The sequence below is a fragment of the Pelobates fuscus genome, chromosome 3, assembly GCF_036172605.1.
Source record: "Pelobates fuscus isolate aPelFus1 chromosome 3, aPelFus1.pri, whole genome shotgun sequence".
In the NCBI taxonomy this organism is placed as follows: Eukaryota; Metazoa; Chordata; class Amphibia; order Anura; family Pelobatidae; genus Pelobates; species Pelobates fuscus.
The window spans coordinates 213,480,966-213,496,614 of NC_086319.1; the positions used below are offsets into that span (position 1 = coordinate 213,480,966).

The following is a 15,649-nucleotide window of genomic DNA, read 5'->3' on the forward strand; positions in this document are numbered from 1 at the left end:
TCTGCATCAACTATGTTATTTTCCATGGGAGTTTTGCCATGGATCCCCCTTCGGCATTCCACAGTCCAGGTATTAGTCCCCTTGAAACAACTTTTCTATCACTATTGTGGTAGGAAAGAGTCCCTGTGGGTTTTAAAATTCGCCTGCCTATTGAAGTCTATGGCGGTTCGCCCGGTTCGCCTGTTCGCGAACATTTGCGGAAGTTCGCGTTCGCGAACGGAAAATTTTATGTTCGCGACATCACTACTTATCATATAATTTACTAAAAAAAAATTATAAAATAGGATGAACAAAATGTTAAAAAACACAGCTTTTTTTTGCAAAGTTATAGGGCTATAAGTACAAGTAGCACTTTGCTATTTCCATACCTTTTTTTTTCAAAATTAACGCAAGTTACATTGTAACACTGATATCTGTCAGGAATCCCTGAATAACCCTTCACATGTATATATTTTTTTAAATCAGACAACCTAAGGTATTACACTTGAGGTATTTTGACTCTTTTCATGCATCCATTTTACCACCAATCTATGCCAAACGTAAAAAAAAAAAAAATGGGATATTCTTTTGACACATATAGCAATTTAAGAATACATGTACAGAGAACCTTAAGGGTTACTGCCAAAGAAAACCCCAATATGTGTTCAGCAACATCTCCCGAGTACAGTGATACCCCCATGTATAGGTGTGTCGGGTTCTCTGGGGGCTAAATGACCTTATTTGGAGGGTGCGCATTTCAGTTTTCTAACTTGGAATTTTTTTAGCTGGTCATCATGCACCCATGTCTTATTTGGGAAATTTTTTTAAGCCGGCCAATGTAATTTACACCCATCAAACCATATATTTTTGAAAAATAGACACCATAGGGCAGGGATAGTCAACCTTTTTCTACCTACCGCCCACTAATGCATCTTTCTTGATGGAAAAATGTCCTTACCGCCCACCAGTTTTCGCGCAAGTACGCAATTTTTTTTGAAAAGAGGGTGTTTTCAAAAAAAATTTACATACATTTATCTTTTTATTTCTACTTTATGCATGTTTATAATGTTTTTAACTTTATAAAGTTTAATGAGAAAACAATAAAGTAAATTGAAATTACCTTTAACTAGTAATTAATGAGATCCTTGAGCTTGATGCTGCGAGACTAAATATTTGATATCTGGTTCAATTTTCGTAAGGAACAAACGAAGGTCTCCTCATTCGGTGATATCCAGATGACTTCTCTGTTTGCTCATAATATGATTTCTCATCTGTGCATCAGCTCCCCTCCTCTCCCTCATCAATCCCCCGCCCCACTTTTTTTTTTTCTTTTTTCTATTTTTTTACCTTCCTTATAGCAATGCCCAGCAGGAAGGCTGAGCTGGGTAGCCCACTTACTATTATTAGCCAACAACAAATCTCTCCTTTTCCTTTTTATATTTTTTATTTTCCTTCTTTCTCTTTCTTTTTTACAAGTACTCTGCTCCTTCTTTCTTCTTTTTGCAAGTACTCTGCTCCTTATTTCTCCTATTCTACAAGTACTCTGCTCCTTCTTTCTCCTATTCTACAAGTACTCTGCTCCTTCTTTCTCCTTTTTACATGTACTCTACTCCTTCTTTCTCCTATTCTACAAGTACTCTGCTCCTTCTTTCTCCTTTTTACAAGTTCTCTGCTCCTTCTTTCTACTTTTTTACAAGTACTCTCCTCCTTTATTTTTTCCACTTTTTTCTATTTTTCTTCCATTTAAAAAAAAAAAATGATCTCATTTTTTTAATGCTTTTCTTTTACCTTCCTTATGGCAATGTACACAAGTAAGGCTGAGCTAGTTAGCCCACTTATTATTATTAGCCAACAACAATTCTCTCCTTGTCCTACCTATAACTTTTCTTTCTCCTATTTTACAACTGCTCTGCTCCGCTTCTTCCTGTCCCTGCTATCGTGCATCAGCTCCCACTCCTCCCCTTCCTCTTCCCACGTGTTACACATTTGTGCGCGCATGCACGTGTTCGCTTGTTAGTGTGCACGCATTCTCGCGTGCATTCGTACTTTCATGTGTGCACTCGCACCTGCCCGCCCACTCTCTCAAAAGGAGGATTTAGCATTTTAGCTTGTTGTGCCGGCGAAATCTCTACTGCCCACCTGGAATCCTGAAACGCCCACTAGTGAGCGGTAGGGACCAGGTTGACGACCCATGCCCTATGGTATTTTAAATGGTAGTATTTTAACGTTCCATGCAATAATTCTACCACCAGTCTTTATCAAACTTTTAGGTTCTAAATTTCTTGTGTTATTTTTCTCTCACATTGTATTTTAGGCATGGATTCTCAGCTCCTGTTATGTATTACTGCCAAAGAACACCCCAATATGTGTTAAGCAACATCTCCTGAGTACAGTGATACCACCCATGTACAGGTGTGTCGGGTTCTCTGGGGGCTAAAATACCTTATTTGGAGGGTGTGAATTCCAGTTTTCGAACTTGGAATTTTCACAGCTGGTCATCATGCACCTATGTCCTATTTGGGGAAAAAAATTTAAGCGGCCAATGTAAATTACCCCTTTGAGACCGTATAGCAGCCCAGGAATGAAAATTAACCCCATCGTGGCATACCATTTGTAAAAGTAGACAACCCACGGTATTCAAAATGGGTTATGTCCAGTCTTTTGTAGCAGCCACTTAGCTAAAGTTAGCGCATATTTGTTTTTTGCATTTTTTTTACACAAAAACTGCACTTTTACTGGTGATTTCATCGTCGTGATCAGCTTTACTGTTTTAAACACTCATATTTGTGTTCAGCAAAGTCTCCCAAGTATAACAATACCCCCTATGTAAAGGTTTTATGATGTTTTGAGAAGGTACAGGGTCAATATAGGGCTTGCCCAATTCAGTTGCCAGATTGGTTTGCTTGGTCTGTGTTGCCTTTTGAGACCATATGATCAGTGATGTATTTATCACGAGGAAAACAAGGCATTTAACTTGGGCGGGAAAAAAGCCATCCCCAAACGCCCAGGCAGGTCCCTTGTTTGCCTCGTGTCCTGGGGGGCTCAAGAGCTGGCCACTTTTGAGCCCCCCCGAGGCGGGCGGTGGGCAGTGAGGGAGCATGCTCCTCCTGCTCAGTTACCTCGCACGCCGCTTAATGAAGCCGGAATATGACGTCACTCCGGCTCCCGGCATCACTACGCGGCGTGTGAGGGAGCTGAGCAGGAAAATCAGAGCTCCCTCACCACCTACTCAGCCTGTCCGCCACCTGCCTGCCCACCCAGCAGCCCCACTAGTCCGCAGGTAAGTAATCCACTCAAGTTCTCCCATGGAGGCTGGGTGGATTTAAATTAAAATTTAAAAAAAATAATAATTTGTGAGTGTTGGGGGAAATGTGTGTGTGTAAGTGTGTATGTGTGTGTGTGTCTGTAACTGTGTGTATCTAAGTGAATGTGTGTGTGTGTGTGTCTAAGTGTGTGTGTGTCTGTAAATGTGTATGTGTGTGTGTCTGTAAGTGTGTGTGTCTAAGTGAATGTGTGTGTGTGTGTCTACATGTGTATGTGTCTGTAAGTGTGTATGTCTAAGTGAATGTGTTTGTGTTTGTGTGTGTCTAAGTGAATGTGTGTATGTGTCTGTAAGTGTGTTTGTCTGTCAGTGAGTGTGTGTGTGTCTGTCAGTGAGTGCGTGCATCTGTCAGTGAGTGCGTGCGTCTGTCAGTGAGTGCATCGGTTAGTGAGTGTGAGTCTGTCAGTGTGTGTCAAATCAGTGAGTGTGTGCGTATGTCATTGTTTGTCAGTGTATATGAGAGTGCATGTTTGTCAGTGAGTGAGCGTCTGTCAGTGAGTGAGCGTCTGTCAGTCTTGAAAGAAAGGAAGTGCAGCCCTGAAAGGAAGGGGTGGGGGAAATTTTAATTAGGGGGAGTGCCCGAGCACCGTCCTACCTATATATATATATATACCTATATCACTGCATATGTGAAATAACCCCATCATGGCATTCCATTTTCAAATGTAGATAACTCAGGGTATTCCAAATGTGGTATTTCCAGTCTTTTGTAGTAGCCACTTAGCCACAAACGCTGGCCAAAGTTAGCGATTTTATTTGTGTTTTATAAGTGGTTTTTTTCAATTTATATTACATATTAACATGGCTTCCCTCTATATACCGTGTAAACATGGCTCCCTCTATATACAGAATAACATGGCTCCCTCTATATACAGTGTAAACATGGCTCCTCTCTATATACAGAGTAACATGGCTCCCCTCTATATACAGTCTAAACACGGCTCCTCTCTATATACAGAGTAACATGGCTCCCCTCTATATACCGTGTAAACATGGCTCCCTCTATATACAGAATAACATGGCTCCCTCTATATACAGAGTAACATGGCTCCCCTCTATATACAGTGTAAACATGGCTCCTCTCTATATACAGAGTAACATGGCTTCCCTCTCTATACCGTGTAAACATGGCTCCCTCTATATACCGAATAACATGGCTCCCTCTATATACAGAGTAACATGGCTCCCCTCTATATACAGTGTAAACATGGCTACTCTCTATATACAGAGTAACATGGCTCCCCTCTATATACAGTCTAAACACGGCTCCTCTCTATATACAGAGTAACATGGCTCCATCTATATACAGTGTAAACATGGCTCCTCTCTATATACCGTGTAACATGGTTCCTTCTATATACAGTGTAAACATGGCTCCTCTCTATATACAGAGTAACATGGCTTTCCTCTATATACCGTGTAAACATGGCTCCTCTCTATATACAGAGTAACATGGTTCCCTCTATATACAATGTAAACATGGCTCCTCTCTATATACAGAGTAACATGGCTTCCCTCTATATACCGTGTAAACATGGCTCCCTCTATATACAGAATAACATGGCTCCCTCTATATACAGAGTAACATGGCTCCCTTCTATATACAGTGTAAACATGGCTCCTCTCTATATACAGAGTAACATGGCTCCCCTCTATATACAGTCTAAACATGGCTCCTCTCTATATACAGAGTAACATGGCTCCCCTCTATATACAGTGCAAACACGGCTCCTCTCTATATACAGAGTAACATGGTTCCCTTTATATACAGTGTAAACATGGCTCCTCTCTATATACAGAGTAACATGGCTTCCCTCTATATACCGTGTAAACATGGCTCCCTCTATATACAGAATAACATGGCTCCCTCTATGTACAGAGTAACATGGCTCCCCTCTATATACAGTGTAAACATGGCTCCTCTCTATATACAGAGTAACATGGCTCCCCTCTATATACAGTCTAAACACTGCTCCTATCTATATACAGAGTAACATGGCTCCCTCTATATACAGTGTAAACATGGCTCCTCTCTATATACCGTGTAACATGGCTCCCCTCTATATACAGTGTAAACACGGCTACTCTATATATACAGAGTAACATGGTTCCCTCTATATACAGTGTAAACATGGCTCCTCTCTATATACAGAGTAACATGGCTTCCCTCTATATACCGTGTAAACATGGCTCCCTCTATATACAGAATAACATGGCTCCCTCTATATACAGAGTAACATGGCTCCCTCTATATACAGTGTAAACATGACTCCTCTCTATATACCGTGTAACATGGCTCCCCTCTATATACAGTGTAAACACGGCTCCTCTCTATATACAGAGTAACATGGTTCCCTCTATATACAGTGTAAACATGTCTCCTCTCTATATACAGAGTAACATGGCTTCCCTCTATATACCGTGTAAACATGGCTCCCTCTATATACAGAGTAACATGGCTCCCTCTATATACCGTGTAAACATGGCTCCCCTCTATATACAGTGTAAACATGGCTCCCTCTATATACAGAGTAACATGGCTCCCCTCTATATACAGTGTAAACATGGCTCCTCTCTATATACAGAGTAACATGGCTCCCCTCTATATACAGTCTAAACACGGCTCCTATCTATATACAGAGTAACATGGCTCCCTCTATATACAGTGTAAACATGGCTTCCCTCTATATACCGTGTAAACATGGCTCCCTCTATATACAGAGTAACATGGCTCCCTCTATATACCGTGTAAACATGGCTCCCCTCTATATACAGTGTAAACATGGCTCCCTCTATATACAGAGTAACATGGCTCCCCTCTATATACAGTGTAAACATGGCTCCTCTCTATATACAGAGTAACATGGCTCCCCTCTATATACAGTCTAAACACGGCTCCTATCTATATGCAGAGTAACATGGCTCCCTCTATATACAGTGTAAACATGGCTCCTCTCTATATACCGTGTAAACATGGCTCCCCTCTATATACAGTGTAAACATGGCTCCCTCTATATACAGAGTAACATGGCTCCCTCTCTATACAGTGTAACATGGCTCCCTCTATATACAGAGTAACATGGCTCCCTCTATATACAGTGTAAAATGGCTCCCCTCTATATACAGAGTAACATGGCTCCCTCTATATACAGTGTAAACATGGCTCCTCTCTATATACAGAGTAACATGGCTCCGCTCTATACAGGGGCGTACCTGGAGCATTTGGCACCCGGGGCGGATCCTTTATTTGGCACCCCCCTCCCCAACTTTGAAATGTAAAAAACAGCTGCAATTTTTTTTAAATGTATGTTTATGCAGTGTGTGTATAGTGTGTACAGTGTGTGTATATTGTGTGTATAGTGTGTGTGTATAGTGTGTGCATTGTGTGTATAGTGTGTGCAGTGTGTGTGTAGAGTGTGCAGTGTGTGCATAGTGTATGCAGTGTGTGCATAGTGTGTACAGTGTGTGTGTATTGTGTGTATGATGTGTGTAGTGTGTGTATAGTGTGTGCAGTGTGTGTATAGTGTGTATAGTGTGTATGCAGTGTGTGTATAGTGTGTGCAGTGTGTATAGTGTGTGCAGTGTGTATGCAGTGTGTGTAGTGTGTGTATAGTGTGTGCATAGTGTATGCAGTGTGTACAGTGTGTGTGTATATTGTGTGTATAGTGTGTGTAGTGTGTGTATAGTGTGTGCAGTGTGTGTATAGTGTGTATGCAGTGTGTGTGTAGTGTGTATAGTGTGTATGCAGTGTGTATGCAGTATGTGTATAGTGTGTATGCAGTGTGTGTATAGTGTGTATGCAATGTGTGTATAGGGTGTATTCAGTGTGTGTATGGTGTGTGCAGTGTGTGTATAGTTAGTGCAGTGTGTGTATAGTTAGTGCAGTGTGTGTATAGTGTATGCAGTGTGTGCATTGTGTATGCAGTGTGTGTAGAGTGTGTATAGTGTATGCAGTGTGTGCAGTGTGTGTATAGAGTGTGCAGTGTGTGTATAGAGTGTGCAGTGTGTGCATAGTGTGTGCAGTGTGTGTATAGTGTGTGCAGTGTGTATGCAGTGTGTGTATATTGTGTGCAGTGTGTATGCAGTGTGTGTAGTGTGTGTGTGTATAGTGTGTGCATAGTGTATGCAGTGTGTGCATAGTGTGTACAGTGTGTGTATAGTGTGTACAGTGTGTGTATAGTGTGTATGCAGTGTGTGTCCCCAAGCCCCTAGTCACACAACCAAATAAAAAAGCCCCTACCTACCCCCCTCACCCTAAAAAAATAGTGAGGGGGGAATAAAATTACTACCCTGTAAAGTAAAATTCAACTTACTATTCAACGTCTTCTTTTTTCTAAAATCTTCATTTTTCAGCCCCAAAAAGGGCCAAATAAAAAGCCATCATACCCGTCGAACTTAAAAATTAAATAAAAAAACGAGGGCAAAAAAAAAATTAATCCTCCGTGAGGGCTCCGTGTCAGTGTTTATCAGGGATCGTTAGGATAGGTGTCAATCCATATCTGCCAAGTGACCCTATGTAGGGGGAACAGTCCCTATTCTGCTCTGTGTCAGTGTCTGGAGGGAGTATCTGCAGTAACACAGGGTGTCTGGAGGGAGTATCTGCAGTAATACAGAGTGTCTGGGGGGAGTATCTGCTTGTAACATTTATATGCAAAAAAAAAACTAATAAATTGAAAAAAAAAATGGTTGCAACTTCCGAATTAATCTAAAATGGATGCTGTCCAGTAGGTGGGAGGGTCTGCTAGGGAGGGTGTGCTGCTGATTGGCTGTAATGTGTCTGCTGACTGTGAGGTACAGGGTCAAAGTTTACTCAATGATGACGAATAGGGGGCGGACCGAACACCGCATGTGTTCGCCCGTGGTGGCGGACGCGAACATGCTATGTTCGCCGGGAACTATTCGCCAGTGAACAGTTCAGTACATCACTAATATATACCATATATATATATATATAGAGAGAGAGAGAGAGAGAGAGAGAGAGAGAGAGAGAGAGAGAGAGAGAGATTTTCAACATTTTGCAATTCTTAAGAACATAAATGCACATGTCTAGAAAATAATTTAATAACGTTGTTTTCGGCCAACAAGTGATTAATCCTCATAATTCATCATTACAGGAAATTTAACAGACATTGGGGAGGTTTAGCAAGGCCAAAGCACACAATGTCTGTCAACATTTAGCATCTTGCATCAAAAATGGCACCTGTTTTGCATTGATAGCTCTTCCCTATTATCTATTGTAACACTGGCCATTTTAGCCAGTGAGCCATCAATTAAGTAACTAAATAAGCATAAATATACAACACTGTAAAAATCCATTATTATGGTTGAGTCCTCTTTAATGAATGGCACAACTGCATAGGTTTTGCCAGAGATAAATGTCAAATATATATATATATTTATTTATTTGTATTTTATTTTTATTTTTTAAATATTTTGGTATATTGGTTTGTACCATCTACACATCATAATAGATGTTTTTTCTTTGTTCAGAATACAAAGAATTTCATAAAGAGCAATAGTATGTATTTTCACACTCCAGGGATCACTTTTATAGATTGAGTATCCTTGGAGACAGCATAGGTGATGTTACTGGAAGCATCTCCATTCAGCACTTTGCATATTCCTCTGAGCCAGCGAGTCACTCTGCTGGTACAAAACATCAATAAAGTACCTTTTCTATCAAAAAAGCTATTATCCTTCGGCATTCCGTGACAGCAATGTATGTGGCTTGGTGTTAAAGGGATAGACATCATTAAAGTTTTGAGTGGAATTGTTTTAATTTGTTATTATCTTTGTAATTGCAAAGTTTTAAGGGGTTTTATGGGGCAATCAAAGAGTACTCAAAAAAGATGTTCCACCCAAGAATGATACAAAATTTAAAGGTACATTGTTTTTTATTATTATCTTTCCAGATATTTTATAGTAGAATCAATTCATCAGTAAGTCTTGGCCTCTGAAATGATACAGTTCAGCTCCAAAGACTTGTAAAAAAAAAAAAAAACGAATACAAAGAAACCGATCATAGGCATGGCTGATACTCCAAAGACATAAAGAGAACGAAACAGTGATAATTAGAATATTGGCCACACAGATATTTCTTTTCAACTTCATATTGGACAATGGGAAAACCAAAACCAAAATATTTACCATCACATTACCAAATTTACCAGTGTATATGTGAATATCAGATAGTCGTAGTACCACTGCAATGACCTTCCAACATCAAGGCAATCCTCAACACAAACTGAATCTAAAAAGATTTCAGCATTCTAATACCTTAAGATTTGTAGTGATCACATGTCCAACTATGACCATGTGTCCAGGTGTGTCATGATCACATGGCCAACTGCATATCGATCACATGTTGTCTTTAGGAAGGAATAATATTAAAGAATTATTATTTCATGACTGTGTTAATATCAGTGCTACGTAGAATGGTACATTCCTTCCTTAGAACAAATTAATATGTGCACACATACTCCTTTTAAAGAAAGGTATATTGTATTTGATTTTGGGCTTTTTTTTTCAAAAAATGTTTGCTGTATTAAAAATGTGTTATTTATTATCATTTTTTTTTTTGCATATTGACTTCACAGTGAGTGCAGTATTCTTTTGAAAACAAGTGTTTGCTAAAAAATAGCATACTATTTACATACAATTTTGGAGAATTATTTTCCTCCTTGTTACATACGCAGTGACAATTTATATATTCAGCTCTGCTGATTTCACTCTTTACGTAGGTATTGATTTTCAGACACATCTTATCCATTCGCTCATCATGAAAAAGGCATACAGTACAAAAAATAGATATATATTCACTGGGTACATTCACATATTAACAATGAAAGACAGAACTGTCACTAAATGGAAATTGCCAAAGGCTCAAACTAGAAATGACATTTCAAAAAGGATGTCCTCTCATTCACTTCAGTCCTAAAGGAAGTCTTTCGGTTGACTGCAGATGGAGAAAATTGCTTTTTACACATAGACGATTCTTTCATTCTCACCCACATTGAATCTGTTTTACCAAATGAAATTGCATCCCGTCCATTTATTCAACACGCCGCCTCTCTATCATTTATTTTCATTGTCTCTGTGTACAGAGTTTTTTATTTATTTATTTGGTGTCTTCATTACTGTACCAAATGTCCCTTCATTTCAAGTGTTACAGATTAATTTTAGATCTCTTTGTCCCATTGCACTTTATAGATCAGGGCCTGTCACCGTTTGTGTTTTTAAAATTATCACACAAAACAGACATCAGGTAGGTGAGTTGAGACAGTGTCCTTGGCATAGTAATGATTATTTTATTCTTATAACTGAGGTTTCTCTTCCCTCGTCAAGTGAGAACAAATTCTTCACTTAGCGTTTATTTGTCGTCTCTATAGCAATCCCACATCCTCGTCTCATTTCAGGTCATTGTTAATTATCATATCATCGTGCACATCGCAGCATGATGTCATTTTCCTCTTTTTTCCAAAGGTGGAAAAACTATTTTTTTCTTCGTGGTCCATGAACAGCCCCTGTTTGTTAGATGATAATGTTGGGGTCCCTGGAATGTAAACATTATGTTGATAGTCTAGTGCCGCCATGTGCTGCTGGTAGGGTAATCCATACTTCGGGCTCCACACCCCGTTTGATTTCTTGTTTGGATTTTTTATATCTAGAGAGAAATAAGCATAACATTACAATTAAAAATGCGTAATGCACATCTACTATAGCATCATCTACTCTAGTGAACTTATGGACACACCATCAATTTATTACCTTATACGCATAATAATCAATCTAAATAAATAAATAAAAACATTAATTTTACGGATGTAGACTGCCATCACGTATATGTATGTGTAGGAATATGTATGAGTTAATATATGCAGACTTGTCATATACCCCCAAAGCACAGTATATATTACACCAGGATTAATATAAAGTGACTTATTGCATTAATACTTTGTCATGATAGAATTCCTGGAAAAAGAATATTAATGCTGTAAAGGTCCTGGAAGCTACAGTTCTCGTGGGCACAATTCAGAATCAGGTATACCTGTCCTAGGGGCTTTAGGCATGACAACTGGTTCTCTGTACTTTCCCCTTTCAGCTATAAATTATAAATCAGAAGAATTCAAACCATTTCAAATACAGCCCTAAACCTTTAAATGTTACCTACAATTGTGTTGTCCCATTGTATTTTAATCTTACTAATCTTGCATAGAGGGGAAAGCCACGATCTCAAGGCTTCTAAAACAAACATATGTGTCTTTCTGTCTATCCTTTTGTTAGTCTTTCCAGACAGGCACACCTCCCTCAGACAGAGAAGGTCCTGTTTCTATGCTAAATGTAAATTAGGGTAAGTTGCTGTGGTTACAAGACATCGAAAACATTACAATTAAAATGATTTTCCCTCTGAATTTTGTTAATGTAAATAACCAATTTATAGCTAATAACCAACAACTCTCATTGTACTCAGCCAGACTAGACTGCTGCAGGCTACGGGTAACTTGTAGCACTAATGGGGACTGAGCTCTTAACATCACTTTCTGTTTCAGGCTTTCAATTGACTACGGCATTGATACACTAAATGTGGCAATAGTTTTGTTCGTTTCTATTGAAAACAACTGACCTTGTCACAAACGGAACATTTATTGTGTATGAAAAGACCTTTTATAGATGCACTGATCACTCGATGCACTGTTGTAATTGGCAATAAATGTGTGCATCAATCCCATTCTTTCTGCTATTTATACGTCATTCAGTTTCTCTTACCATTTTTTTAATGTCTCTATGTTTCTATCTATGCATCTCTATGGGATTTATTCATTAAACAACTAGTTTTGATTAGTTTTGAGTCAGATTACAAAATTTTACCACCCAAAAAAAACTTAAAATCATCAATTAATGATTGTTTTTCTCTTGTGTCTTTTATCCTAAATGTTACACATTGTAGGAAATTGGCATTCCGTGAAATCTTTGTTTGTCACATATCAGTTTTCATAACAATCGAATCAAATATCTTGCAGTTAACTTATGTTTATTCAAACATAACAATCCATCTGGTAATAACAAATGTCTTTAACATTCTATGTCCAATACAGAGAGCAATTTTCCAGTTGTTATCCATTTTTGATGTTAAAGGTATTGGCCACGAATTCTAAACTACAATCAGTTTTATGGGTTTAAAATTCAGTTACAGAGGGGAGTATACATAAGATTGCCTTACTTTAAAATAAGTGGCTATCTTAGAAAAAGGGGAGTTACTTAGCATCATTTGAAATCTATGATTAAAGTCATACGTTATATTTGGCGGCAAGATATGTGAGACAAAGAACTTCTATATACATGATGTAATGAATAATTGCCTGTAGAAATGTGAGTCTTCAAAGGAATTCAGGCTTTCAAGGCTAGGTCAAAGGTTACTATAAACAAGCCCTTCAACATCACTCTTAAAGTGAACCAGATGTGGTCTCCATTCCTTATACAATGAAAGTCTGTAATACTCTATAGGCCAAGGTATGGCTTCTCAATTTCAGTGTTCTTGAAGCAATCCGAATAAAACTAATAATATTTATATCAACACATTAAATACATTTAAAGTACATAATAATATTTTTCAAGCCCCTCTTTGATGCTTTATTTGAATGAATTTTAAAATATTGCATCATAATAACTTATACCAATTACTTATGGGATTTTAATTTTTTTTTTTCTGATATTGATCTAAGTATCAGTTTACAAGGAAAGGCCTTTTAACACAGCCATTTCCAGTTGTCTGTATTGCTTTTTACACTCCAAGAGGGAGAAGCAAGCCATTTTAACCCTTTCATTTCTGAACTCCTAAGAACAAAATTCTTGTTACAATTACCTTTAAATTTTTCACTAATTCATTAATTTACCTTGGGCATTGATTTTACCTAACATTAATAATAACAGTATCATAGTTATTATGCTGTGCAATTGTATACAGTTTACATTAACCAAAAAACACAATCGGTTTGATTTAGTCCATGAAATATTGTCCTCTCCAATCGAATCCACAAGCACAGTCTCTTTGAAAGTCCATAATGTCCTTTGAAAGTCCAAACAATTTGTCCTTTTATTTAAAATCATACAGGTTTTTGTCCATGTAAAACAGTATTGGTTCTGTAATGAAAAACAGATGGCAGTTTACTATTCTTATACATTAGTAAATTTCTTATACATTAGTAAATTTCTTATACCTTAGTACATTTCTTTTACATTGATCACTAGACACAAGAATTGATTTATTACACTTTGTACCAATGTTTGCTTTTTAAACCTGTAACACAGTTTGTTCTAATTTTTATTCTTAGACTAACATAAGGACCATAAGGACCTTCCCAACTTGTTTTTCATAGACCTGGTGTTTTAAATGATTTTTACCTTTGCCTTGTAACCTTGCTTAAACATATCTGCATTATTCCCCTGTGTTACTTCTTTATATTTATTTAATTTATTTATATAGCGCCATCAGATTCCGTAGCGCTGTACAACTTTAACACATAGTTTACCATAAGGGACGACATTTGAAGTAGCAAACTTCAATTCTAACAATAGATGTTCCTGTAATACTTTCAACTATTCAGCTTGTTCTGCTATAACTTTGAATGTACTTGGAACAAAAGGTTTATTAGGGAAAGTGATTACATAGTTCTACATGTCACTAACTCATGAGGTGACACTTAAGTTTGGATTTGCAGGAATAGACATTAATACTCCTGGTAAATATGTTAACCAATTACTCTTATCTTAAAGCATTTTTATTTCTATTTTATTTTATTCATTTTAATTTAGAATTTAATTTATATAGAGTCCCATGGTCTTTTTGCCAAAGGATCTCTCTGCAATTTTGGTTTCTAGTATTTAGGTCTTGGATTAATTGAACACATATGAGACACTTCTGCAATATATTTATACACTTTTTGTTTTAAATTAGGATGATACAATTTATTTTGCAGGACCTTAAACAGTTGTCCTGTACCCAAATGCCCTGTGTACGATGATTGAATACAATCAGCTCTTGTAATAAGCCACTAGGTACAAATGTTTGTGTTTCATTGTGTTTAACCCTGTACATGCCAGTTTCAGTATCTAGATCCATTCTTTCTATACTGAAAGCTACATCCTTCCATTCTCTATCTGATCTTATAGGGTATTTGTTATTTGTCTTTTTACTAACAGTTGCACTCATTAGATTTTCCAAGTATTACAACTCCTCAGACAAAGTTTCCTTTGATTCCTGATCTACACGTCTGTTTCACAACAACAAGTTAAACCTTTATTTTCTGCTTAATTAAACAGTTCTGCCAGAATACCTGCATGTTTTAAAGCTTTATCCTGAGAATCTACCATTCCTCTTTTCTCCATATTGGGAGGTGAAGTGTTAAAGCTTTAACTACATAACTGCTGTCACTGATTACATTCACTGGGTCATATATTGTTATTTCTAGAACTTTCTTTACAGACTCTAACTCCGCTTTCTGAGCAGACATATGGCCTGGCAGTCTATCTTTGCAATTCTTTTGTTTAATCGTCATATATGTCATAACCTGTGTGATGTGATCCATCAACATAAAATCTCGTCACTCCACATACAAACTAGAAATCCCTTGTATTATTTGCTTCTCAAAAGGAGATCTGGATTATATTTCCATTTCCTTCTGACATCAAATCAGGAATAACATAGCTTTTACTGGTTTCTACCCTGGGTGGTTTATTTTGTAACTGGCTATACACTCCTAACTCAGAACAATTTTGTAACAGTTTTAGATATTTGGGGGGTTTGTAAATGTATCTGTCCAAATCCTGCCATTTGTTGTGTTGCTTCTAAAGCACATCATACAGCCATGAGCTGTTTTACATAGGAAAACATTCCTCTTTCCACTGGATACATAATTTTAGAAAAATATCCCAGCATTCGTAAAGATTCATGCTACCTTTGCATTAAACTGCTATTAATGAAGAGACACCTGCGTAACATTGAACAATATATGGTACTGTTTCAATGGGAGCAGCTAGCACAGGCGCTTGTGTGAGAGCATCTTTTAACAGATTTAACTCTTTTCAGCTTCCCCTGTCCAGATGATCTTATCTTTTATATTTTAGCATATTGCATAAGGGTTTTGCTATCCCTGCCATATCATATATAAATTCTCTGCTAACATTTATCAAGCCTAAACATTTCTGTAGATGATACACTGTCATTGGCCTTGGCAATTGCTGCAATGCTTTAACCCTTGCTGTACATGGTGTTTTACATTTTGGATCTATATTAACTCCTAGGAAAGTAAATCTTTCCTTCAAGATCTGCACTTTGAATGTGTTCAGTTT

At 37.6% G+C, this 15,649-nt stretch overlaps 1 protein-coding gene across 3 annotated transcripts in view; it reads right to left on the reverse strand.

Annotated features, from left to right (window-relative positions):
- Positions 1 to 2,728: 2,728 nt before the first annotated feature.
- The window catches only part of LOC134602751 (protocadherin-10-like), a 64,741-nt gene continuing 51,820 nt past the window's right edge, over positions 2,729 to 15,649 (reverse strand). Inside the window, exons 4-5 of one of the 3 annotated variants that reach the window (XR_010090441.1) lie at positions 9,663 to 10,964; positions 2,729 to 2,739 (exon numbers count right to left, since the gene is read on the reverse strand). Coding sequence is in view for 2 of the 3 variants with exons in the window: in XM_063448049.1 (XP_063304119.1) it covers positions 10,708 to 10,964 (257 nt within the window). In the remaining variant the exon portion in view is untranslated. Of the gene's footprint in view, positions 2,740 to 9,323; positions 10,965 to 15,649 lie in introns of those variants that run through there. The other 2 variants (XM_063448049.1, XM_063448050.1) reach the window with 2 other exon arrangements.